We start from the raw sequence: 27,358 nt of genomic DNA on the forward strand, positions 1-27,358 counted from the left end.
TTGCTCTTTTTTTTATCTTCTGGTGAAATTTTGTACTTTTGTAAAGAGGGAAAAAGCGTATCGGTAATCATCTGATGTAGCACACATAAACGCTGCCTGGCCAGCTGGGTGCAGTCTGATCAAGAACAGGATGTTCTGGCCGGGTGAGAAAACAGCCCCGCTCCAAAACACCTGAACATACCGTTATTATTATTTTTGTATGGACTTCATACACATTCTCGCTCATCGTCAAGTACAGAGTTGTGTCAGTGTAAATCTTTTGAACACAGTTGGAACAAATACATTTCAAATCTGTTTACATTTTCGGGCGCCATGAATCTGTTAAAAGAAAAGTCAGTGTATAGTTAGTTTTCTTCTCTGTTTATTACGGAACTGTACAATATCGGTCACAACAACATGCAGGCAAGTGGGTTGAAGAAGCGTTTTGTTGGCTGTGTGGCTCCATGTGTTCTGAAATCTTTTAAATCTTTTATTTATTTTTTATTACAAACCATATCAATGGCTCAGATGAACTATCATGAGATAATAGGGCTCTTCTGGGGAAATAAGGCCATCTATGTCCAGCCAAACACTGTTGTGATGTGCTCATATAATCCATGCATATACTGGAGCTGCTATATGATGATGTTTAAGGTCCCATCACCAACCTGTTGTACTTTGAATATTTATTATTATGATTATTGTTCTTTATGCCTCTTTCTTCACAGAAAAAAGGTAATTTGGGATACTAGCAAGGTCTTGAAATTTGGCATGCAAGGATCATTTTGTGAAAATTGCAGTATACGAGGGTTGAAGAGTTGCGCAATGGGATTGGCTCGCTAGCACCCCTTTTTGGTTAGCCCCTCTATTGGGTTTGAGCTAGCTGCATAAAATTGACTATGCTTACGTCACGTGATGGGATAATCATGGGATAAAACCCATGTGGGCCCGTTTGAGTTTAAATAGCACTGTACTTTAATGACTTTATATCCAATTGTTATTGGGTGGTTATACAGCGGTGTAAATATATCTAATGGTCAAAAAGTTACCACGCTATTTATCATGGCGTGGCAGTAAAAATACACCATTTGTTGCAAATCAGCCACACTTTCTCTAATTCTGCTCCAAATGTCCTACTTGTCATAACATTCTGATCATGAGGACATTAATATGACAATTTAGAATTTTAGTAAAAGCGAGGTTGCGCACTTGCACATCCTCCTCATCACAGATTAATCAGATCACTCTCAAATTTTGTTAGAGCACCTTGAAACATTTTGGTTGAGGGTGCGGGTTGTAAGGATACGTTAAAGGGCTGTAAACGTGGCGGCTACGTGAATGTCGATCGTTCGCCATGAACAAATAACCTGAAGCTTTTGATGTTGCTTGGAACGGCGTCGCCCTTGGCGACACATCCTTTACCATAAGCAATGAAGGATAATTTAAGGGTCTAAAAATGCCAAATTTTGGTTATCTGATATGCTTGTAATTCTTCAGAGTTGCAATACAAAGCAACTATCACTGTACGTTTGACCTTGACCGACCTAGATACCTTTGGGATAAAAAGTTTGTGATTAAACGGTTGGTTGTTTTGTCAAAAAAAAGAAAACAGGCCCTTTTTGGGTGGTTTCAAATGCTTGAAACCAAACTGAACATGCTACACACATTTAAAGTCCTTAATGTAGTATTACATGTACCCCCGTATTACATTTTGACGAGGCAATTCACGCAGTATTTTTTGACCAAGTTGCACTCAATTAGCTAGGCACATGTATCACATGTAGCCTTAAAAAAGTAATTAAGGAAATAAACATAGAGTTGGCCGTTTTGAATTTTGTCTGAATTTCTTTAGTTTTCTTTGACATTTTCATATGCTGTACTTTGACAAACTCACTCTCATTGTATAGTAAAACATTGACCAATAGATACATACACATCTATACATATATACAGTGTATAATTTTGGTTTATTAAGAAAAAAAGGAAACACAGCTTATGCAATTCATTACTGATCTTACACACTGAACTATGCCATACATTTCACTAAGATTATATTTTCAAAAATTCATTCATATTACGTTATTCCAATACTCTTCGGCGGGAAGCCAACAAATCCACGTCTCAGTGCATTAGTCTCTCGTGCTGAAGCAGCGTTTCAATAAGTCTACAGAATAAATTCAATATTCTCCCCCAGTGTGACAACATGAATATGTCTGCAAATAAAAACAAGAAGAAGAAGAAGGCACATGGTTACTGGCATCTTGAGAATGGAAATACAAATAGTTTAAATGTTTTCTTTAAATAGCAGCATTCTACAACATTTTAATTTACACAAATACCTCAATTGTAACAAAACAAAAGAGAGAAATGGCTAAATAACAACAATGTGACATGTGTCGTTTCATACTTGCATTAGACAGCAGTTCTCAAATTAGGTCTGTTGGCGTACCCTGATGCTACTTTGCCCTCTGTTTAAAATACTATTAGACATGTCATAGGCCATATTCCTGAGTAAGCTATTACACTATATATACTAATGGCATTTTATGTTAGCAGACATTGGACTAAAGGGCTGAGCTTATTTGCCTGTTTTACACAGTATCACTACTTCGGTTGCGAGTCCGACATTACTTATGTTTAATAAATTTCTTGAGTTTTGATTGTTCAACCTTTCAAATCTCAAAACACATCTCGTTTGTCGTTAATAAAATGGCGGCCACATTGAAAAGCTGACATTTTGTTGATATAGTTTCTGTTGATTTCACAGCAAAAATATTGATTGTATTATTACAGTATAGTTTTGTTTTGTTTTTCTGTTTAGGAGCTTATTGAGGGCTGGGCTTCATGACCTCGTCACAGACAGCTTGACCTCCAGCTGCAACCAGCAGCCTCAGATCATCACGCAGAGTCACTGCTATGGAATATGCATGCGGTTTCAGAGTCAGGCCATAGTTGAAGTCCAACTTGACCGGCTTGGCCGGGTCCACGGTGATGTGACACTGGTGGGCTAAAAGGGTGGTGAAGAGGAACAGCTGCAGCTTGGACAGCTCCTCGCCGATGCACCGCCGCTTGCCCAGGGAGAAAATGAGCACGCTGCTGACGAGGTCCTTGTTCAGCTCTCCGTCCGGGGTCAGGAAGCGCTGGGGGTCAAAGGTCTCCGGTAGGACCCACCGAGCCGGGTCGTGGTTGATGGATCGCTGGTTGACAAAAACGACAGTGTCCTTTGGGATGCTGTAGCCCATGATGGAGGTGTCCATGGTGGTGGAATGGGGGATGGTGAGCGGCACGAAGCTGGTGTAGCGCATAACCTCGTAGATGAATGCCATGACGTAAGGCAGATGCTGCTGGTCCTCGATGGAAGGCAGCCGGCTGCGGTCCACCACCTTGTCCACCTCCAGCTGGAGACGCGCCTGCATCTCGGGGAACCTGCGTTAATGTGGAGAAGTACGTTTAAGGATATTGAGAGGTTACCCTTTATTCTTTTTTTTCACTTCATATTATGTGAGTAGCCACCTGTAGAAAGCTGCCTGACAAAAACCGTATGATTCTTTTTATATGTATATATATACATAATGCTAATGTCATTAAATGTAACTATTGTTTCGCACATGGAAAAGTTATTTATAACTCTAACATGCTAAATATGTGCGTGCATTTTGGTGTGTATGTTTTCTCCTCCTTCAAATAACAATCCAAAAACCTGTCATCATACTTAAAGATATAATCCCCAGGCACTAGGACCTTGGGGAGGCTGTTGCGCTGGCTGTCTCACTCCAACTAACCTCACCATGATTAACTAATGTTTTATTTAGTTAATATTTTATATGAACTGTAAATGAACCTTAGCCAACCAGGAGTTTAGCTCAAAGTAAATGATGCACAGATTCAAATAGTAAGTTCCGGTACAGGATGTAAGTTGTTAATGATTGTGACCTGCTCACATTCAGGTTTGCCTGAGGCAAACAAAAGGGAATATTGTAGTGGGCTATGTTAATGATAAGCTAGCTGGCCATTTTGTTAAAAACTGTCCAGTGAGCAAGAGTATGAACAATAACATTCAGGATAGAAGAAATGACTCTTGACATCTCTCTATTCTTTGCATTGCTATCTCTCTTGTTGTTTCAAAAAATGAATATAATTCCCTATAGAATGTTTATAGTCAGTTACGACTAGTGAAAACTATGTCATAGTGTCCCTTGTAACACGATTGTCTCAGTATTTCATCCAATTAATTGACCAGATGGATATAAGGAGATTCTTTAGGAGTCAGATGAGAGAGAAGCAGAAGACTGAAGGGCTGATGGATCTTTGTCTAAAGGTCTAAACGTAGGAGAAATGTACAGGCATTTGTTGTCAGGCCTAAACTAGATTATTTCATCATGATTTCATGTTAAGTCAGTTCATCATTGTGTCAAATTTCCCCAGTGACCCTGATATTCTGGCTTTAGCATGCGGAGTGAGTGATCATCTGATGGTGGTGGCCATCATCATTTGTGCACGTGTGCATCTAACAGCTCTATAAACATGAGCCTAAACGTTTGCTTACTTGACAAGTAAGAGGATGATCCACTGCAGTGCAGTCGACAGGGTGTCTTGACTCGCTCCAAATATGTCCCCTATTGTGGGAGTCACGTAGTCCTTCTTGGGCGGGATCCCCGATTTGTCTCTCAGTTGGTCCATCGCCTGGATGAAGGCATCCGTCATGTCTCCGATGACGCTCGACTGAAACATTTTTCTGTGTTCCATGACTTTGTCTCGAATGAACGCGTGAAACTCCAAGTTGAGCTGCTTGAAGTCCTCAAACATGGTTTTGATGGGGTTGGGGAAGTACTGGAGCCAGGGCATCACGTCCACTATGCTCCCTGCCCCCACCGTCTTGGTGAATTGGTCATTCCTGCCCACCACCTGCAGGAACTCCTCGTCGTCATTCGAGTACCTTTTCCCAAAGCACACCGCGCTCATGATGTTGGCCGTGGACACCACGAGGTCCGTCATGGGCTGGAAGTACTGGTGCGCCTTGGTTTTCTGCACAAACAGCTGCAGCAGCTCTTTGACCTCGCAGAGGACGTGCTGCTCAAAAGCCTTTTTGGTCTTGGCGTTGCCGGTGGAGAACATGCGGACGGTGGATTGGGCCACTCTGCGGTGCATCTTCCACCAGTCCGTGATGGTGCCGAACGCGAGGCTGTCTCCGCCGGATACGTACTTGAAGGACGTGAAGTCCGGTCTGCCGGCGAATTCAAGTCCCTGCTTCACCAGCGCCTGTTTGATGGAGTCCCCGTTCAGCACCACCACGGTCCGCGAGCCCAGTTTGATCTGGAACACGTTGCCGTATTTCTTCGCCATGCGCGCAAAATACAGGTGCGGCGCGTTGCCAATTTGCGCCGCGTTCCCGACGAACGGCCACGCGGGCGGACCTGGCGGCCCGGGGCTCGACCGCCGCCCCCGGAGCCAGCGCCACAGGTGGAGGGAGAGCAGCAGAGTCACACATGCCAGCAACACGGCTTTTGCGTTTGATGGGTTAATTGCATCCCGTTTAACGTCCATGATGGGGATCCTGCAGGAGAATACGTTAGTGAGATTAAACTTTAATAACTAAGTTCGCATATATGCGTATAGGATGGAGGCGTGTGCAAGCAATACCAGAATAAATTCAGTTAAATCAGAATGTGATCAAATACCTTTTTATGTCGTCTGTGCAGGCTTTATAATGTATCCAATATATTTCCAGCGGTTTCTGTTCCGAAATACGAATTCAACTGTGTCCGTGAATTGAATGTAAAGACTACATTTCTAACCAAAAGAAAAGTATATATTTTTATAGAGCTAAAATGATATTCCTTATGCACCAACTTGATGCAAATAGTCAAGTGTGCGGCCGTAATGCGGTGTGCGTGCGCGCACCCCCTGCTCCCCAGTACGATGTGTGCCAACGCCAACAAGTGAACTGATGAATCCCCGACACGGCCGTCAACATTGGGTTGTGTCCTGGCTTTGTCACAGTGGGCAGGTTTGTTTCAAAGGGTGTCAACCCACACTCCCACCATCACCACCTCCTCCACCCACCTCTTTCCTCCTTCCCTCTCCTCCTCCCTGCCTTGGTGTGATACTTACAAGCAACAAGTTGGTGTCGGACTTGTGGACTTGAAGTTGAGGGGGGAAAAAGTCAACTGAAGGGGTTGAATTCTCTTTTTATAACGAAAAAACAAAAGGGATATCTACCATGATCCATTTGTAAATAACAAACTGTTGTTGTTGTCGTCGTTGTTGTTATCATTATCATTTATTCTTTTGATTTGTTGGTGATATTGGACGGGGTTATTATTGATGCCATATTTCAGTATCGGTTTTGCTATGTGCAACTTATTTGTTTAAACAATGCCAAAACCATTGATAATAATCGTTTGTATTATTATTCATATTATCTTATTATTATGCGCCTTATAAATACATGTTCCTTCACTGCTTGAAAGCAAGGCTTGGAATAAAAACCCTTAACAACGGGCTCCGCAGGCTGAGGGAAGGTGACACCTGACGGAGATCAAACTAAAGAAATGCTAAGCTGGAAGCCAGCACAATATCACCTTGCTCATAAAACGTTTAACTCATATTAAAGTCTGTCTTATCTTATTCTTGTGAGGCTTTAGCCTATTGTGTGTGTGTGTGTGTGTGTGTGTGCGTGTGCGTGTGTATACGTGTGTGTGGAGAGACTTCCTCAAATGCATTTATTTGCTGGCATAAATAGAAAGACAAGCCCATGACACACTGGCAAACTGCAGTATTTCCTGTGATGACAGTCTAGAGAGCTTGAATGAAATCGTAATTGAAGGTGCGCTTTCCTATCAAGCCACCAGGGGGAGACGAGCCCTGTGCTGGAACTCATTAATTCCCCCTAATTAACAAGCATACTGAACGACACAATGGTTCCTGCGGAACGCAGTCGTTATGGCATTATAATAATTATTGTTGATATATATACATATATATTTAGTATGAATATTATCAGTGCTATTTGTATTATAAAACTAAATAGAGTCCATAATGCCCCAGTCAAGGCTGGATGATAATAGTTGTTACTCTCCACCCTCTCTTATTGGGCGACTGACCTGACTCATAGTTCTAGTACGCACACAGCAGTTCATGTGTGTGTTTGAGGTCTCCTCTCATCCTGCTCTCCTCGGGCCTCTGGGCTGAGAGGTCTGGTGTGGATGTGATATGATTTGGGGATTCTGCTTCAGCACCGCAGACAGCGGCTCAAATAATTCCAGCAATGTTATTCTCTTCTTCAAGTTTGTAAACACAAACTACAGATGTTGTTGCTGCTACTAATTGTGCGTTTTGATACAACATGGGAAAACCTCCCAGAGGACTATTGCATGATGAGCATGAACGTAATGATATATTTGGACCTGTATAATATCTTCATAACCTATGGATTTTTTGGCAGTAACAAATTCATGTTTTGAAAAGCATATTCATCATTTAATAGTAATATTAATTATTAACGGTGACAATTGGTCTTTTAATGAAGATTGGTAGCAGTCGATTATTACTAATTTTTCATTTAAATTAAAATATACCCATATTATCATAAATGATTAACTACCAAATCCAATTATATGTATTTTACTAGGTCAGCTGAATATAAAGACACTTACTGAGTCTTGACACTCCAGTTGTCCTCTCCTCAACTAACCTGCGTTCTTGCATTATTCCAGTAATTGCTGGATCCGTGGAGGGGAACTAGAGAATTAAAACTCCTGCAGCCTCCTTAATGCCTGCCTACAGTTATTAGACCAAACTAGCAGATCTCTCTGTCTTTTTATTCCACATGGTCTTTGTGTATTTCTTTAGTAAATCTGTGACAAAGAAACAATCACCTCTAACTAATAATTCATTGACTGGTGAGAAACTGCAGGTAAATTTATATTTAATTGCATTTATCTTGTTTACACAAACTGTCTTCCTGTTCGGCAGCTAATGTTAGGCTGTAAACAAATACATTCAACTGGTGGTCACCTCTTGTTCTGATCTTGATCGGAAGGGGTGTGAATTGTCAGGTTGAAAAAACGGCTGAGTCAACGAGAAAAAGACATTACTTCTCACTTGATTTATGATCTCAATAAACACGAGTTTAACGGTCTCAATTTTCTTCTTCAACGCACCTCGATGTGCAGCTTGGAGTCAAATAGATCACAGAGCAGGGTGTGTGCTTTTATCCTGCATGGCCTCTTCTTGCTGCTCCCAATCTGCAAATGTTAACTCTTTTACAGTGTGTTTTCAGTTCATGAAACTTAATTGTAACATTCATGGTCACTTCTAAATGTCTTGTTATCATTAGGTTGTGCTGTAGGGTAGTACCGGAGGTTAAGCCCCAGGAGTTTTAAGATGGATGACTCACTCCTGTCAAGTATTCTTTTCTTCACTTTTTTGTTAGCTGTGTTTTTTTGCTGAAAGGAAATGACCAGACGCCTCTTGTTAACCAGCATTTTGTTCGATTCATTTTTCATGGCCATCTGTATATAATCCTTGAACCCACATCTGTTTGCATCTGGATGCTGAGCGTTGCAGGTAATCCCCTCAGAGGTGCAGCGACGTGGCTTCAGCCACAAAACATCCGGGCACCCCATAGCTCCTCACTGCTAGCACATTTACTGTCAACACCACTCTGCGTTTCTGCATGACTGACAGCTCATTTTCACATCGCGTGTGAGTGAACATGGAAGTCAGGGAGGAGCTCAGGAAGGTGTGTGTGTGTACAGGTGCTAATTTGCTCGGACAGTAAAGGTACAGCAACACAGCACCATTGCAACAGTAGCATTGTTCTTGCCGGGCGGGGAAGCGATCACGTCCGATTCCAACAACATTTCTCACATTCGGAGCATAGTTTCGCAGAGGGGAAATCAGAGCAGGCCCTATTAGGAAGTCACGTTATCTGCAAACAAGAAGGATAAATGAAAGGGGCCATTACTTTGATTTATGCCTGTAATTGGTGGGAGCAAGCACAGGACTTCAGAAGAGCTGCGCGTCTTTTACAGCACTTACGGGGCTTATCTTATTCTGTGAATCAATGCTCTGAACCACAAGGGACTGCCCAAGGCTATTCTAAAAGGCAGAGCAGTCACGCACATGTGCTTCATCACAGGGGCGACAACCGGAGGGAAAGCCGCTGACAACTTCACTAAATACAGGTCGACCTCAGTGTGTCAGTCAGGGTTTGGCACAGAACAGAGCTGGTAGCCCACTACGATGTGATCCAGCTTTCCTTTTAACCCTAACCCAAGCATCCAAATGACACGGTCACATTTATGGGCCGTCAATGAATGCTACCCACAAAAAGGTGGTTTTAAGACATAAGTTTAAAAAAACAAATAAGAAATTTATTCATTTGGATGTGCACTTTAATTTAACATAAAAACAAGCCTAAATGGGCTTGCACAAATACAATAAACACATTACCACTGAACTGACTGAACTGACTTTAGTAAGTTAGTAAAGACTAAACAACAGGTAAATAGAGACTACAACTTGGACTTAGATATGACAACGAGCCTGAAAGGCACTCTGAAAGTAGGCTGTTATTTGCTAGAATGTTAGCCTCAAACTTTATACGGTAACAACAATATCAGGTTGTTGTTCCGCTCCTCCAGAGTGGCCAAAACAAAAATCAATTTAACTGCTTTGAACTACATGAAAGTGACCTCATACCTGTTGGCATACAAATGTTAGCATACCTTGCTAACTGCTATACTCCACCATACTCGACAGCATACCGCACAACAGTAAGTGGCTAAAGACGCAGACAAAAAGAGCCCAAAAGGATCCGGGATGTGAAAGGAAAGCTACAAATACAGTGTATAATGAGTTCATTCATGGTGCTGCTTGGCACAGCGATCCGTGCTCCAAGTAAAGAGCTCTCTACCATGATGAGTTTACATAAGTTTTGTCATCCGTTTGTCTGGTTCTGCCACCTGTAACATTTGAAAGACAGGAAATCTACAATTAGACAAGTGCACACACGCAGAAACACAGAGAGACACGCACAGACACACACACACACACACGCGGGGTATGTCCGTGTGGCCCGTCTTGTTAATTGCTTTCCATTGGAGATGAATCAACCTGCCGCCGTGTGATTGGTCTGACTACCACCGAATCCAACTGTCATCCGGCATGGCGGTGAATCAGGGAGAGTTGAACGCCGGGGCAGAGGCTTTTACTTTGGTCTGACCGCGAGCGCCTCATTACGACTGAATGACCCCAGTGACTCCAAATGTCAAACTGTCCCACAACAACTCCCCCGGATGCTCAGCCCAATGATTCCCAGAAGTCCGCAAATCCTCTATTTTTCTTTTCATTAGGGACGCTGAAGAAAGAAAAAAAAGGCCGACCATTTATGTTCATGAGAATGATGCTAATGAGTGTTTCAACAACCCTAATGGCCTTGCACATAAACTAAGTGCTCATTGAGGTACCTCTATCTGTATGGTCTTTTTTTTTTTTTTTTTTGTCTGGCCAAGTAGGAGGCCCTCGCCAAAGCGTAGTCAGCAGCCCGTGAAGGCGTCTCCCCACCATTCTCACACTAAAAGGGCATTTTCCCCCCGAATTCTGAATTGGCGTGCATGTCGAAGTTTTGTTTTGTCCCTTTGGACTAAAACCTTTTCAGGGGTCTGTGGAGTCCAGTTGAACTGTTTGCACTTCTTTGTAAAGAATGGGAGGCTTATCACGTGTTCAGCCGCATGACTGCGCTTTCAAATCCACGCCAACTCAGAAATGCTTTGCCTGCTCCTTTCCTTGTAACGGTTGTCATCGGTCTTTGTTTTTATTGGCCTAATTGAAGAGACTGACAGGAAGCCCATGGAAAATAACCAATGAATAGACTCTGAATAGCTTTGATGAAGGCGGAAACATTTTGTCTTTGCAGATTGCTGTGTTAAATGAATGAACCGAGGATTACGTGGAAACCAAAGTCGAAGACAAGTGTGATCAGGACCTCACATTTAAATAATAAAGAGTAGAGAATAGATTATTTTTTCCATTTGTGAGTTCAGTCCCAAACCGCTGCAGCGGTGTGCTTATCAAAGGAAACTCAACCTCTGATGTTCATGCACACTGGGCTCACGTAAACACACAAAATTCCACCGCACATATAGACAAATGCAGCAAGAAGCTGAGCACCTCCTGGCTTCTCCTCCCCGTGCCTGATGAGCCCTGATCTGATCTGATCTCTGCAGGAGGACAGTGTTGCTATTCTAACCCTAACCAGCTCTGTCATTAAAAGTCACTGAAGCTTAGTTGTCTCCCCCCTTGTGTTTATCTCTCTCCCCCTGTGAGAGGTCGAAGGTGAAGCAGCGCTTAAAGGGAACGAGGCCTCTCCTCTGAGACCCCCTCCGTGGGCCCGTCTTCCGTGTTTTTACAAGGAAGTAATGATGACGGACAGTCATGCGCCATGGGCGGAGGTGGGTGTCACGCGAGGTGCTGCGTCGCGTCCGAGGCCCGAACTCCGATCCACCAAAGCAGCAACACTCAAAGAAATAGAGCGTAGGGAGGCGTGATGAGAGTAGAGAAGTCGAGGTGTAACACCATCTCAGGATGGAGAACTCTTCAGATGATACATAAGAATCCATCTTGCCACAGGCAGTAAAAACCAAGGGCTTACAGTTAAAACTGAACTTCTTCAGCACTCAAATCAAAGATAACTTAGATGACATTGTGAGACTTTGGAAAGATTTCATACAGCAGTTTACACAGGCTAATAATCCCTTGTTAAACTAACATTGACTCTGGAATTACAATGTTGATAATGAGTAGTTTTAGTAGAATCTCCTGATATGAAAGACACAATGTGCCAATTGTGCGTACGCATTCAGTGTTTGTATCACATTACAAATTGCTGTCTTATGTTTTCGTCTTCATGGCTGGAAAACCCCAAACAAACCCTGCATCAGTCCTCTGAAGCATTAAACTGTGACTTATTTTGCCAGTCATGTGAAAACAGGGTGTATAAAATGCCCAGCCACAAATGTGGGACGATCTGACACTTGTGAATGTTGCATGGTGTGCGTTTGTTTACACGGAGAAGATGTTACTTCCTTTTTGAAAGTCTTGAATGTGTTGTCTAACGAGAGAGAGGGGACTCGTCTGCGGTACTGACCTCTGAGCTGTTTCTCCACATATCGGTGTTTGCCTCCATTCGGGGCTTCAGAGGTTCGCGGGACTAAAGCTGTTCTTCACACTGCATGCTCTCGCTCACCGGAGTTTTCGTTCTGACGGCTCTTCTCCTACCAGACATCCTGGATATAAACGTCAAGGAGGAAACAGCACAGTGGACGGACTCTATGCTGGGCGTTGTTTGTTTTTTACGCACATCCTCAGACTCAGAGATGAAGGAAAGCATTGCATGCAATGCTGCTCTGTTGAAGCATTTGGGAATGAGCAAACAGAGCGACCGATTATACTGCAACACTGGACAAGTGTCTGTTGGAAGTAAGACGGATTTTGACAAATGTTCTAAAATGTTTGCTTAATTGAGACTTGGATGACACATCTTTATAAGCAGAGAAATAGAATCACTTGCGATACAATACAAGGTACAAGGAGCAACTTTTAACCTGGTCTTTGCCCTTTTAACTTTAGATGTGACTTAGTTGGGACTTTCCAGCACCAAGAAGAAACCAAGCAACTCATATTTTCAATTTTAAGAACTGAATCACTTTTTATAACCACTTCCTTGTCGTTTTTAACATCATCTGTAACTTAACTAATTCGTTCAAAGTTCAATCTGATCTGGCATATCTGCGTTCCGAAGACTTCAAGGTCAGACTGTAGGCCCCAGATGTCTGTGGGAGTTGATGCCTTGATAGAATAGTGGTGAGTAGGCCCCTATATGACAAAAGGCCCCCGCTAAATAAATAGCCCATAAAGCGTGACAGTCCCCTGTTGTGTTGGGAGGGAACGGTCTCTCTCTCACACGCAAACCCCCCCCCCCCCCCCCCCCCCCCCCACACACACACACACACACAAAGACGCCAAACCGACTGGGAGACACTGGCGGCGGATCTCTGAGGCATGACGTTCTCATCGTGTTGCCACAACATTGTCAGAATGTCACAGCTCCTCGACATGTTGGGGCTAAAGGTGACACCGGGGCCACACAATCAATCTGAAGAGGGCCGAAGGAGCTTGAGGGCGTGGGCGGGTTACGGCTGAACCACTTCGTCCCCGCGAGTCGTTTTCTGAGGCAACGGTCGCTCTTGGAGAAGAGAAATTTCATAACTACAAATATGAGTATGTTTTTGTATGAACAATTTCTCAAATGATGGCTTGTAATGGGAAGAGAACCCTCAATCTTATTAAATCTTTTTATCCTCATTCCGTACACTGTGCTGGTTCACGCAGGTGAAAAAGAGAGAAAAGAAGAAAACAGTTAATGGCACTTTGACCGAATGTTCTTTCGAATTTGCTTTGCAAGTACCGTAACCCAATTGTAATGCTTTTAACTTCAGACAGAAACTGGAGGAATCCTGTGCTCCCCATCTTTGGCTAATTTAGAATACATTTCTATGATAACACTATGGTGTTGATGACTATATGTATGTTGACAGGTCTATGTAGTTGCCAGACCTCAGCCCCTGTTTGGTTGTGTCTAACGGTCAACGGCACAAAGACGGACATGCTCTGATAACTCAGACTCAACTTTTAATGAGATGCTAGCGTTGCTGTGTCTCCATTGGGCCGGATGGAGTCCTTCCCTCTTGTCTGGAGAGACAGAGATCGCCAACTCTCACGGCCCCTGATGCACCATTGTCCATGGAGCTTCCATCCATTCTTCTCTCACTTTCACACCTTCAAACACACCTCTCCATGGTTTCGGACTCATCTTCCCATAATACCTCACTGCATATCCCCCGCCGGTATTAACTGCAGGTGCTTTGGTTGCCTGGGCACCAACAACGCTTAGCAAGCGTCGCCAGGACTCTGTGAGATTGTTTTGTTACTCTGACTTCCCTGAAAAATAAATGCTGTCATAGCTTTGGTACTCTTGCAGAGATGCGAGGGGCTGGCCTGTCAATCTGGATTAGTTGTGGCTTTGATGTGCACTGACAGCCTCCTATACAAGCTGGAGGAACGTACGCTTCCTCTTGTGTTTGGATTGGCTCTCAGGGACAGGAAACTTTTTCATTGCAACTTGAAGGAAGAATTTAGCAAACCTCTGTGTACATATTTTATCTTTAAATTATTATATATTATTAATCATCGCAGCCAAAAGATCAGCGTAACTTATGTCACTATAGCATTGCAGTTTGGTCCGTTGATCCCTCGGAGCAGTCAGTCTGCTCAGAATTTATGAATGGTATGGCAGAAAGGCCTTTACCATTCACAAAAGTCTCTGCATCCTGCACTGTGTGTCTTTGTTTTTACTTGGCATAACTTTCTTTGTCATTTACATTCCTGTTTGTTCCAGGCAAGTGTGTGTGTGTGTGTCAAGACTGAATGGAATACCTAGAACTGGATGGACAAGGTTGAAGCGGCAGAAGCACGCGATGCTGTGTGACCTACCGACTCGTGCTGGCACACATGTATCCAGGACACACAAATGCCCACCCTTTGGAGTTGTAATATTATAACATTTTAATATAGATCAATGACTAAATGTATACTGTGTGATTTTCTGTTTTACTCGATACTTTTCCAGCCATGTGCTTTATGAATAGCAGGACTTGGCATAGAGCAGACGAGGTTGTTCAGGGGTAAGATGAGCTGTCGAAAAGGTATTATTGCAGTGCAACCATCACGTGCGAACAGCTCTCTGTTGCACCGTCTTCTCACGAAAAGATCAAGCAAGGGAGGGGAGGATTCTCAGCGCAGCGCAATATCTAATGAAGGATCTCTCAGAAGTAGCTATTAGAGTCTCTTGCATCAGATAAACAGTGAGCTGGCACAGGTATCCAGATTGCGCTGAAAGCCCTCGACAAACTCAGCTCAGCGGGACAAAGCTGAATGGGTGTTCCTGGCATACTCAGGACAATACAAAAGTAAGAGGAGATGAATGCTTATTCTCAGGCAGCATTACATATCAAAGTGAACAGAAGAACAGTATGCAGAAATGGACGAAACAGTGTGGAACACTGCGGAAAAGTGGCATCATTTGATTGTTATTTAAAAGGTCTCACAGGACAGCTGTGTAGCATAATGAAAAGGCATTGGGATGTGTAGATCATGATTGTCAATGCTCACAGTTTTTGCATACTGATACTGTCTAGACACACCTCATGTTACAAGGATGTGCTCAGAAGGAATGGCAACCAAGCATTTAGAAACTTGACTAAATGATCACCAGCTGTTTGTGAAGGCCCTTTAGGCACGGAAACTGTGTCTGACAGCTGTCTGTCTCCTTCCTGCATATTAAAGTGATATGTTTCAGGAATATCTAGCTGTGGCCTTAATGAGTCTCCAATGTGTTGTCGTGTAGTAGTGTCAAAAAACAGAATCGTATCTTTGATAAAGATTTGTCCTTTCGCATCTGTCCTGATTTATGCTGATTGTGTTTGATTGATCACTTCTTGCGGACATTTATGTGGAAAAGAACTCCAACCTCGAGCATTTCCATGTTCCACTTCTCGAGTGAGTTTTGCACTATTGTGTTGTGTACACTTCATAACACCTCATTACTATATATGAGAAATAGTTGTGTCATGTGAAAAATACAGCATTTCAAAATGAATGTGGCCATTCGGTTTCCCTGAACTGCTGTTTGCTTTGAATCACAAGAGATTTGAACTACTTCTACCCTTTGAGGCTTGTAACTGTACACATGTGACACACTGGTTTCTTGAATACAGCCACACGAAATGAACGTAGTTGATGTGCTCATTGATCTCTGGTTGGCCGTGTGTGCCTACCTGCCTTTTCTAGTTTTAATAGCAAACAGTTGTTGACTGCAGTTACTTTTCAGCAGGGTATACCTCACTATTAACAATAATCTGGTCTCATTTCACGTCCAAATTTGAAGACTTGTGATGCTTCATTACGAGCTGCCACTTAAATGAAACCTTTTCGATCGATGCCTTTTCAGCCGCACTCGAGCCAGGCCTCCTCCTAACCCGAAATAAGTGTTTGGTAATTACCGGACTACTGTTGGTGGCACGGGGAGCTTCCCATTGTGTTGTGTACGCCCTGCCAGTCCTTTTTTGGTGTTGACATGCGTGTGCTGAATTTGACACGTACCTCTGATCTTAGTGACAGTTCTTTGTTTTCCTCTGTTTACTCGTTGGTAATTGGTGTCAACATCTGCTACTTTCCTTCTTCAACCCACCAAAGATGAACCTGAGAGAGAAGATACAAAAGGTCAAAGGTCACGGATGCAGAATGAATGCTCAAAAAGCACATTTAAGTTTATTTCATATGGTCTATGGAGGTAATTTATTGCAAAGCTCGACAACAAACAAGTTGGAATAGAGCCCACTTAAGTATGACGTGACTCTACCGACACACAACAATGTCACCACAACGGATAGAGTATTTTTAAAAAGCATTTAGGTGCATTAAAGGGATTTCTGTCCCACTCTGAGGAATAAAACAATGCACCTAAAATATAATTATCTGCGTACGTGATGTTCCTCGCTTCTATTTTTAACGCTGATGCATTTGCTGGTGGCTGCCATTGTGTTTGCACAATTGGACCTGATGTGTAGCTTTGATGTTTGGATTAATAATAGATGTCAGGCCAGGTAGGGTATGGTGCCATTTTGTCTGTCTCTTTTTAGCAAACCATTCACAGCTTCCTGGTCTCGGATATGAGACAAAAAAAGCCCCTCTGCCCTCTCGTTGGTGCTGACTTTTGGTATAATCTCAGTATTCTGTGTATCTGTGTACAGAGGTGTAGGGAGAGGTATGCAGTAAGATCAGTCCGCATGTGTAATAACACAACAAAACCAAGGCTGATACGACATTCATATTTACGCATATCGCACAAACACATGTCATGAGAAAGATAATCCCGTGCTAGGATTAGGCAATAAAACCTGACAATTACCTGTACTCCGAACACGTTGTCCCCACTTTGAGTCATCAACACCATTCCAGGAATGTAACCATAGTCTAGGATCTCTGTAGTGTAGATCACACAACACCAGCCCTCATCCAAGTCCCAACACATCATTACCACCTTACTCACCATTCCTTATTCATGGAAAATGCTCTAGGTCCCAAAATCACTTCATGTACCCTCAGGTTAACAACATTCACAACTACACGAGGAGAGATTCTCAAAGATCACAATCTTTGCCTGTGTGGATGTTGGCCTGGTTGTGATTTCATGTTGTCATGCCCCCATTTTGTAGTTAGTTTCAGGCAGAAATGATGGTAAATTGGATATTGAAAGTAGCTGAAACTGTATACCAACGTGCAAAGAGTTGTGTGAGTTATCATTGACACATCTAGCAGGCATATTTCCGCATTTATTTGGAGCAGACCATCATAAATCCAATATTTACTTTCAGCTATGGTCTGGAATCCCACCAACTGCTGAAGCAAATATTTCAGCACTGTAGCAACAAGATTCACTGGGTTAGATTTAACTCTACGGGTTTATGAGAGCTTTGTTTACTGAAAATGTTTGGGGGGAACAACCAGAGTAAAGTTGCTTGTCGTAAAACCAAAACACTGAGCTGAAAGATATTAGTAGGTAGTGCAAGTTTCCAATTTTTCCTATTTTTCATTTCCCTCACTACGCCATGCCTTCTCATAGGACCCGTGCTTCCAGAACTACCTGCTGTAATAGTTTGTTATCAATGGCATAGTGTGATGTGCAAACTCAGTGAGCCATAGGGCAGCCAATCATTGGATCTACTCTAGCAAGAAACCATCAGACTGCACCTCTACCCACATCTTTAGCTACGCAGACACAGGTGTACCTGTCCTCGTGGCTGTTGTTTGACAGGCCCCTTTCTTGTGCCTTGGTGCTGACAACAGAGGTTCTGTTGAGCCTCAGTGGGCTGGGTCAAAGGTCCCGTTCCTCTCAGCCAGGTGGGATAAGAGACGGGTCTGGCTATCAGTCCCCCCCCCCCGGGAGCCGTCAGTCACCAGCCCTTATCAGCTGAGAGGCCTGCAAAGGAAATCTCCACCATGTTCGCCATGGAATGTTATTCACCAGCACCACCAAACATCTTGTTACGTCCACCGAGTCATTAGATGTAAGGCTATCCTTAAAAATGTCTCTGTCTTACATGTATGTGCTGTAGCTCTAACATCGATGTCACGGTCGTACTGTCAGTGTGAACTATGCAGTGTTTGCAGTGGTTTGTTAATGGAAACTGGTTGGAGTAGTTTGGAGTCTGGTTGCTTTAATTTTCGTGGAAACTAAATCCACTTGATCCAATTATGTAATGACATAAGCCATGAAGTACTACTGCCTGAGGCAATGGGTGCATGAGAAACAGGACTCCAAATCACCACAAACTCTTTTCTTTTTTTACATTGGTTTGACATAAACTGAATAACTAAACGGATGACTGATTTATTTCTTGGAGAAATTGTACTTGCTTTATTCTTGTTGTTCTTGGTACTGTCAGATCATAGGATACCATCACAGTACCCTCTTGGTTGAATGCACTTATAGCAAGTCCTGTTGAATTAAAGCATCAGCCCAACGATAAATGTAAATGAACTATCCTGATTATCATTTCAATTAATTGTATTATTTTGTATGTTTTCCGAGTGGTTAGTTTCTAACTAGTTTTTCTGATGGACTACAGATCTGATCCCTCCATTAATCCATGAATTTGCCTTTAGAGGAAATTGATGGTATACAACCAAGACATATTATATTATCATGGGAGTATCACAGCACTTGTTATTGTGTGTGTATAACGTAAATACGTTCTATATAATTAATAGAAAATGTCTGTGACAGCCGCATGTACCATCACAAATACGTGGCACAGTGAACAGAAACTGAGGTGTTTATTAGTTTAGACTTAGCATCTGTATAAATAGTTCTAACTGCGAGGATACTCTTTCCAATAAGATTCAATCATTGAAATTTGCTTTAAGCAGTGTATGTCTGCTGTGGAGTAGAGACAAGTGAAAACAGCCTTCTCCTTCATGACTCTTAATGCCACTCACACATCGGAGGTGATGGGTGGATGATCTCACAGTGAACAAGGACAGGCAGGGATGACACACAGAATCCATATCGAGTCATGTCTCCTTCACGTCAACACCAGACCCTCCATCTGGAAGCCTTTTTTAGACGTCAGCTATTGACAGACTGGCCGTGTCAAGTCAACAAAGCAAAAGAAAGCTTCTAATGGAAAGTGTCTGCAGCGGTGCATTCAGACTCAAGCAGCTTTACACCATCTGTTCTCTCTTGTCCATGCGTTTGCACATCATGATCCAATCACTGGGTGCAAGGAAAAGGGGGACTTAATTGGGTTGTACACTGGATAATATCCAGTGTAAACCATGAGCAAATGTATAAACAAATAAAAAAGTATATACAAGGAAAGTAAGGGGCAACAAACATCAATGTTCTATGTTATGTAATGAGCAATACATTTTCCCTGTCTTAACTTTGAATGCTTTATTTTGTTGGTTACCTTATTTTGTTCATTACCTCAATTTCTTTCATAAGAACTTTGCATTCCTTTGGACCTCAGGAGCAATGACTTCATGAACTTCAATGATAAGATTCTGACTATCAAAGAGAAAATTGATGGTCTCCTCCCTTCAACCAGTGCCGACCTGTCCTTGGATGTAGGAACCTTGGATGCAGCAGTGAGCCCTGGTGCTTGGATTGCTTCTCTTCTATCAACCTTTATAAACTGACCTCTACAATTCTGAAGTCTGGATCTTCTACTTGTCTCTTGGATCTGATTCCGACTGAGCTGCTTAAGAAGTTTTTCCTTCTGTTAGCACGTCTTATTATGAATCATATTATGAATCTTTCTATGCTGACAGGACATGTACCACAGTACTTCAAGGTAGCTGTAATTTAACCTCTCCTTAAGAAGCTCCAGAGGTGTAGGGTAATTACAGATCTATTTCTAATCTTCCCTTCCTCTCCAAGATGCTTGAAAAATCTGTTGCAAATCAATTATGTGACTTTCTACAAAACAATGCTTTGTTCGAACAATTTCCAGTCAGGATTTTGAGTGCATCATAGCACAGAAACAGCACTGGTGAAAATTACAAATGATCTTCTACTTGCATCGGACCAAGGACTTGTCTCTTTTCTTGCTGGACCTCATTGACACCATCAAGCCGGACTGGTCCATTCTAAGGCCCTATTTTTATAGAAGCTGCCCTGGTCTTCTCTGTTAATTGGGGAGCTTGGACACTGTCTGGGTTCTTAGGTTCTTCCTCGTTGAGCGTCTACTGCTTAGGACTGGGGAGGCCGGACCCCCGGGAGCAATGAAACCATTGGATTTCAGAGTGGGCCCAGAAAGTGGAAGTGAAAGCTGCAGAGCCTGAATAACCAAATTCTGTATCACAGAACATAAGTTGGCAGTTGTCTAAAGCTGTTATCAATTGAGCCTGAGCTTTGTAACTGCCCCAGCAGAGTTTTTCAACAGTAGATGTTGTGATCACACAGGGAAATAATTGCAGACTTTTAGAAAATGCATCTCCCACAAGCCTATTTAGAACTAAAATTGTAGCTGATTTGGTGTATACTACACCGTGGATGTGAAATTAACTTTGAACCGTCATTTTTCATGAATAGAAAAATGCTGGGTTTCCAGAGCTGACATATAACAAGAGATTAAATTGCTTTCCAAAGGACATTATAATTTTGGTAGCAACAAGTCGTGCCTGTGTTGTGGTTTTCCTTGCGTGTGTCAGAGAGAGGCATCAAAGCTTCTGCACCTTGTCCATTCACCTGTCCCAGCCTGTCCTCCTCCAGTCAGACGGAACATTTCACCTATGGGATACAGTGACGTAACCTAGAATCTGTATCTGTAACTGTGAGTGCTGTGGGTTAGATCTCACACCCACACACACACACAAACCCACTCATTTACTGCAGGCTACTCATTCTTGAGGATGAGTAAGTTCATCAGCTATTACATTAGTTTGTAGAGCTGATTCAACAAGTTTCCTAATTTACAGAACCAATGGATAAACTTGGAGTCCGACTAAGCATCACAAACTGCGTTAAGATATTTTTTAAGTTGCTGTGACCTGGCAGAAATCAGACCAAGAGATTAGTGAAAGTCACAATTCTAAAGCATTTTGTAGGTTTGGTTTTTACGTGATTACATGTTAGGTTGTTCCTGCTGAAACCGAAACTTGTGTTGAAATGAAGGTAGCTATTATATAGGGATTGTCAATTGTTAACAGAAAATTGTTAATGTATTGGCTCAATTGGAAGTTAAATTTCCAATTGACAATAGTTTTTTATTTCTAGAAAAACTCAAGTCTCAAGTCCCCAACTCTACAGTCTCCTCTGGTAATTGACGGTCTTCCGGAGTCTGGGTTCTCAGGGCTATACTCCACTGACCACACATAGTTGGGCCACCTCCCTGCTGCGCTGGTTCAGGGGCTGGTCACGAGAACTGGAGTGTGTCGGCACACAGACATGGGCCCATGCAAGGGAAGCCTGCCAGACTATGGGAGGTCCTCTCTTTTCATGAAGAGCACAGCCACACTTTAGTTTTATATAAAATAATGTCCAACTGTTTTGACTGTAAGTCGTATATTTTTGATCTGCAACTGGTTCCTTCCCCCAATGAGCGAGGAGCCTTGTGCTGCCATGAGGACAGCTCAAAGGTGTCTTTAATGGCCTCTTTGCCTTGTGTTGGATTGTCTGTCGGGGGCCACTTGTGCCTTAATGAGCGCAGATGATGTAGAGGATTTATGTGTTTAAAGCTTTTGGGACTTGACTGTGTCCTGGTGATGTTTGATTTAACATTTGATATGCTGTCATGAGGTTGAACACAAACCTCCTCTTAACCCTGGTCAACGTCATAGGCAGCAGAGCAACTTTTAAACACTTATTAATTTCCATCAACAATAGAATCACTAACATTCAACATTTATTTGCTTTGAATCACATGTTTTTTGGCTTTATCTCTGTAACAACCCCAAATAGATTCACATGAACGTGTTTGCTTCCTCACACAGAACCTTGAATTTTACTGGAGGCCTCTTACTCACAGTAAAACTAAGAGGAAAAGCGTATCGCTCTTTGATCACAGAGAGGCTCCTACATAACCTCGTCCAACGGATCGTGTTGTTTGTGTGTACATGCAGGTTTCCAGACTCCCCGTGTTACCACCGCTATCAGGCACATTTAGACTGTAGTTCATACATTCCGTTGGCCTCGATAAAATCTCACATCTACGTGTGTGTGTGTGTGTGTGTGTGTGTGTGAGGGGGGAGGGGGGGGTGGTTGAGATTCATCTCCATATCAGAAGCCAGGCTGGATGGCATCACCTTAACAAAGAAAGGACAGCTGAGATCCGGTTATAATCACTCTTCCTTCTTTCACAGCAGCAATTCAAGGCATTTTGATCAAAATCTTACAGATTAGATAATTACTTTTGTGTTACCTGGTCTAAAGTGTCACAGATTGGTTACTTCTCCTTAAGGAAATATTGTGTTGATTTATAGGTGACCTACACACTTTCTATATTGCATGTCTTGGGTAACAGGCAATGCAATTCAATCCTGATACACCAGGACCCAGGAGCAGCTAGCAACCTTTGAATCCCAGGTAATAAGCTCCTTCCTCGGATGTCCCAAAGACTCACCTGTCCCTCTGAGTTACACTTGTCCTATCCAGGCCTAAGCTAGGATTAGTTATGAAAGAGGATCAAACCTGGCCCCTGTAGGCAAACCAACCCACATGCCCACACCCAAAGAGGAAGTCAGAGATCAGAAACACTGCTGCCCCTCATGAATGCCGCAAATTTTAACAAAATTGTGTCTTCAAGTCTTCAAGCGCATGGAAAAACGAGGTTGATATATACACTCAAGTGTTTTCTTCCTCCTCAACGGGAGGCTATTAGGTGTTTGGCCTGTGTTTGAATGACACCCCTAACGACCGGCCTTTGCACAGAGTTTGTGCCCAGTTGAGAGGCGTGTTACCGTGTGCAAACACGGCCACTCGCACAGATAAAAGAGGAATGGCGTCTAGCAGACAAGTACACCAGGTCTCACACGTCCCTCAGATGCTTGCACTTTCATGGAATAATCACTCGAAGCCTGGTAGGGGAGTCATTTGTCGTTGTCCCCTCCCTCTATCCCTACATCAGATGGGAAATTCCATCTTTGCATTAGTTCACTCTTCACGCATCCACTGTTTATGTTTCTCTTACCTTTTAAGGTTAAGGGGGATTAAAGGTTTTGAGCTCATTTGCTGCACGCCTGTCATTTGGACAAACGTGTTCCTCCTTCGCATGAAAGCGCTGGATGTGGATTGTTCTCATGGGTAATAAGCAGTCTAGTTTTCTCACACCTTTTATTTATTTTTTTACTAGGGTAATTGTAACAAATAGGTCAGGACTTTTTTTTTAATAGACGAGAGCACACATGCTGCAACTAGAAGGCTGTTAAGTAATGTGAGAAACAATTGTTGTGATTTCTGATCAGGGATGGTAGTAAAACAGGCCCTGCACACTGTTGCGTGTGAACCTCTGGCACAGTGCCATTTAGAAGTTAAAGGGAAGATTGCATAAGAATTTAGGTATGTTTAGGTATGAGTGTGTCTCACGGAATATGTGTTTTAATTGGCCATATGCATGGTCAAGTGTCATGTAGAGGAAATCTAAAGTGTTTGATAAGTTCTTTTATTCGGATCATTGCGGTCTATAAACAACCTGTGAAGTTTCATATGAGCAGGCTTCTGTTACAGTTCAGTCAGAAAAATAAAAGCGTGGCCATAGTGGAAAATGCGTGTGGTTTTTCATGGAGGTTTATGAAGCAGCGGAAATCATTTCTCAAAGTGTCAGCTCATTGAGAATACTGGCAAAAGAAAAGCCAACAGTTTGTATTTTCGATTTAGTTGCGTCCCCTCGAGGAAGAAACTCGCAAGCGCTGCACTTTTATAAACCAAACTACAACTCCCACCATGCAATTCGTCCGGCTACTTCCGCTTTGGGCTCGAGTCGAGATGTCCTGCGTGGCATCAGCGGCGTAAAACACGGTAAACAGTGCGCCGTGGCGATGGACGGCCGAGCTGTGAAGGCGATACTGTTCGATCTGGACAACACGCTGATTGAGACGAGTCGGGCCGGAGGAATGGCGATCTCTAAGGTGATGACCTCATTCTTCCTGTAGCGTTCAAAGCCTCTGTAACGCCAACAGAACCGAGAGGGCTTCCTCAGACTGTAGACTCCTCTTCATTTTAGAGTCACACAATGCATTATCGGATTGAAAAAATGACTTTTAAAAATTAAGTTGTTCATAAAAAGTAGTCAATACGTGGCTCTGTTACTCGTTAAACTGCCCGACAGTAAATAATAATTTTAAACAGGATACATTGTGTTAATGCATTATAGGTATTTTTAACCCGTGTTACTGATAGATGATGGCACTATGAATGAAAGTAGATCCTGCTTAATGACTCATTTTTACCTTAATTGCAGTTTTTTTTCATACTATGATCCATGAAGTGAAATTATAAGGAAGTTGTGAATCCTGGATGAGGTTTAATGTATCTGACATATACGTTTTGCCTGGTTTACTTTGAAAAATAACCAACCAGAAGCCCCGTGGTTAAATTTAATCTTTCTCTAAATAGGTGCCCCCCTCGACCTGAATAGTCTCGACCACCTGGCTTCTTCCACCGCTGACTGTTAACTTCTAAAACGACATGTGTATTTGCATAAGTTAAGCGTGCCATGTCCTTTAAATGGTCGTCTATTTCAATCTTTCAGACCAGGGAACTTCTGAAGACGTCGCTGGGCGTTGACGACGACACCGCCAGCAGTATTTGTGACACGTTCAAGCAGAAGCTTTTCCAGGAGAGCTTCGACCCCTCGGCTGGCAGGTCCATCGATGAGGTCCGTGTGGCTCACTGGGAGGAGAGCATCCAGGAGGCTGTGGGCAGCTGTTCCCCCCCACACACGTTGGCTGCTCAGTGCTACTCCCTGTGGAAAAGGAGCCGCCTGGAGTTCCTCAGCCTTTCCGCTGAGATCCGCGACCTCCTGAGAACGCTGCGCGGCCGATACAAGCTGCTGCTGCTGACCAACGGGGAGGCTCTGACTCAGAGGGAGAAGGTGGAGGCAGTCGGATGTGACGAGTTCTTCGATGCCATCGTGGTTGGGGGGGAACATGCTGAACAGAAGCCGTTCCTCTCCATCTTTACGTTGTGTTTCAACATGCTGGGGGTGGAGGCCCAGGACTGTATCGTAGTGGGAGACTCTCTGGACACGGATATTCAGGGGGGCTTTAACGCCAAAGTACGGGCTACAGTCTGGATCAGCAGTGCAGGAGCGGCTTTGCCAGATGGTTCGGTGACACCAGACTACACCGTCCCTACTGTGCTGGACCTGCCAGACATTTTGCAACAACTGATAGAAGCCGAATCAAGCGGTGTGTGAAGCCACTGAAGAGGAGGACTGTCCCAGCAGGAACATCATGGAAATGTTCACCAATAGTTGTGATAATCAGACTTTCAAATAGGGTACTTTTTTTACTTGTTCTGCTAGGAATCTTACCTCTATAAATCATAGTATTAGATTCATATTTGTGATTTGATTATTTCTATTCTACTTCACATTTCAGAAGGATTTTTCCGTCAACTATAGTTACAAATAAATATGGCCTAAATTTTCTATTCCAGTGTATGGTGGCTCGTGTCTACATTATATATTACAATAAAGCAAATTCTTATTTAATCTTCACCACGTATTTTTTCCCTTACTAATCACTTACTGATTAGTTTTTACTAGGGCCGGGACTCGATTAAAAAAAGGCTTTGTCATTAATTAATCAAAATTAATCGCATTTTAATTGCATAAATATTTGACCTGATAACAATGAGAAGTAATTTTTTTCACATGGATTTTTATTTTTGTTCAACCAATTCCAGCAGACAAGTGTAGAAATAGCATATTTAGAAATATAGTACTTTCAGAAATTCAGGTAGCCTATAGGTAAGGAGACCTTCTGTAAACTATGTTTTTTTTAAGTAGACCAATACTTTTAAGTACATAAAAAATGTTTAATGTGTTATTTTTTGTGTAATTAATTAATCGTAATTAACGCGCTAAAGTCCCGGCCCGAATTTTAAATTAAAAAAACAGTGACACTGTGAATCATCGTGAGTTCTGGTGTCTCTAGTGGAATCAAAGCTGACCTTCCTGATCCACATTTTCGATTTGATTCTCTCTCCTCAAGGTGCCGTGTGTCAAACGTGTTTATTTCTTCCGGGATTTATTCTCCACTCAGCTGAGGAGGACCCTCAGACTGGTTGAGCTCCATAGGGGAGTCGGTATGGATCCTCTCAATTCACACGCGGGCATCAGCACACATGTCGAAAAAAGTGAAATAAGGATCACAGCATAAAAGTAGTGAAATCAACTAGGGCTTTATTAGAAATGCCATTATATGACTTTACTTGACCTGCAATTCTATTATAACGGTATGGAACGGTTGTGGATTCCAGCCTGAGAATCTATGAGAATTGAGGTTGGATCCAAAAGCATCAACAGGTGTGTGGTGGAACAGTGCAGGGAGATAGCAGGAAGGCTGAAGTGTGGAGGATCCTCAGTTCAAACCTGCTCTCTCAGAAGGAGGGTTTGGTTGCAGTCAGGGCTTCAAACTGTAAACTTTGAAACAGCTTTGAGGTTTAGTAAACAATCCCAAGGTCTAATATGAGAAACGGACACAATGAGGCATGTGCTTGAATAGCACAAGGGAACAACTGAAGGGCTGCCGGCTCCAACCTGCTGTCTGAGGTTGTGGGTTCATGCCCCTTCATGCAGACATCACTTCTGGTTTGAAAGAGGTTTGAGTAGCAGTCTCAAGGTTAAATACGAGAAACAAAAATGTAATTTGTCCATGGTGAGGTAGTGCAGCACAAGCGCTGAGGAGCCCAGTCTTGGGTTTGAGCCTTTGGCTTTACTTCAGGTTTGAGTAGCAATCTCAAGGTTAAATACAACAAACAAAGGGTTGGTTAGTGTGTGGTGAATTAGCACATTGGAAGAGCTGCTGACATAAGCCCCTGCACTGCACTTGAAGGTTGTGGGTTCAAGCCCAGATGTGGAAATAGCATTTAAAAAGAGTTTTGAGGTTTAGCTCACATACTCAAGGTTATGTAGGAGAATCAAAGTTGCCAAAATGTGACCAGGACTGGTAGTGTAGGGGTGCAAGAAGGAGCCGAAAGCCTCTGTAAGCACCGCCAGTGGGTTCAAATCCCGCTCCTGCCAAGTCTTGA

The 27,358-nt window shown here is 42.9% G+C and overlaps 3 protein-coding genes across 3 annotated transcripts in view; 2 read left to right on the top strand and 1 right to left on the bottom strand.

Moving 5' to 3' along the window:
- Positions 1-27,358, top strand: part of LOC119214173 (regulator of microtubule dynamics protein 2) — a 93,338-nt gene that overhangs the window by 26,176 nt on the left and 39,804 nt on the right. The window lies entirely within an intron of this gene.
- On the bottom strand, positions 1,928-6,388 carry LOC119214523 (cytochrome P450 1B1). The gene is made up of 3 exons (XM_037466332.2): positions 5,658-6,388; positions 4,526-5,533; positions 1,928-3,405 (listed from the first exon to the last, which is right to left on the bottom strand). Exons 2-3 carry the CDS (start codon positions 5,521-5,523, stop codon positions 2,805-2,807), a joined length of 1,599 nt encoding a protein of 532 aa, XP_037322229.2. The 5' UTR covers positions 5,524-5,533; positions 5,658-6,388; the 3' UTR covers positions 1,928-2,804.
- On the top strand, positions 24,035-25,754 carry nanp (N-acetylneuraminic acid phosphatase). The gene is made up of 2 exons (XM_037465767.2): positions 24,035-24,231; positions 24,855-25,754. Exons 1-2 carry the CDS (start codon positions 24,142-24,144, stop codon positions 25,518-25,520), a joined length of 756 nt encoding a protein of 251 aa, XP_037321664.2. The 5' UTR covers positions 24,035-24,141; the 3' UTR covers positions 25,521-25,754.

The sequence above is a fragment of the Pungitius pungitius genome, chromosome 13, assembly GCF_949316345.1.
Source record: "Pungitius pungitius chromosome 13, fPunPun2.1, whole genome shotgun sequence".
Taxonomy (NCBI): domain Eukaryota; kingdom Metazoa; phylum Chordata; class Actinopteri; order Perciformes; family Gasterosteidae; genus Pungitius; species Pungitius pungitius.

Coding starts and splice junctions, on each gene's coding strand:
- LOC119214523 (XM_037466332.2), bottom strand. CDS start 5,523: ATGGACGTTAAACGGGATGCAATTAACCCATCAAACGCAAAAGCCGTG. Junction 3,406..4,525: donor ATCATCCTCTTACTTGTCAA/GTAAGCAAACGT, acceptor ACATTAACGCAG/GTTCCCCGAGATGCAGGCGC.
- nanp (XM_037465767.2), top strand. CDS start 24,142: ATGGACGGCCGAGCTGTGAAGGCGATACTGTTCGATCTGGACAACACG. Junction 24,232..24,854: donor GAGGAATGGCGATCTCTAAG/GTGATGACCTCA, acceptor TCAATCTTTCAG/ACCAGGGAACTTCTGAAGAC.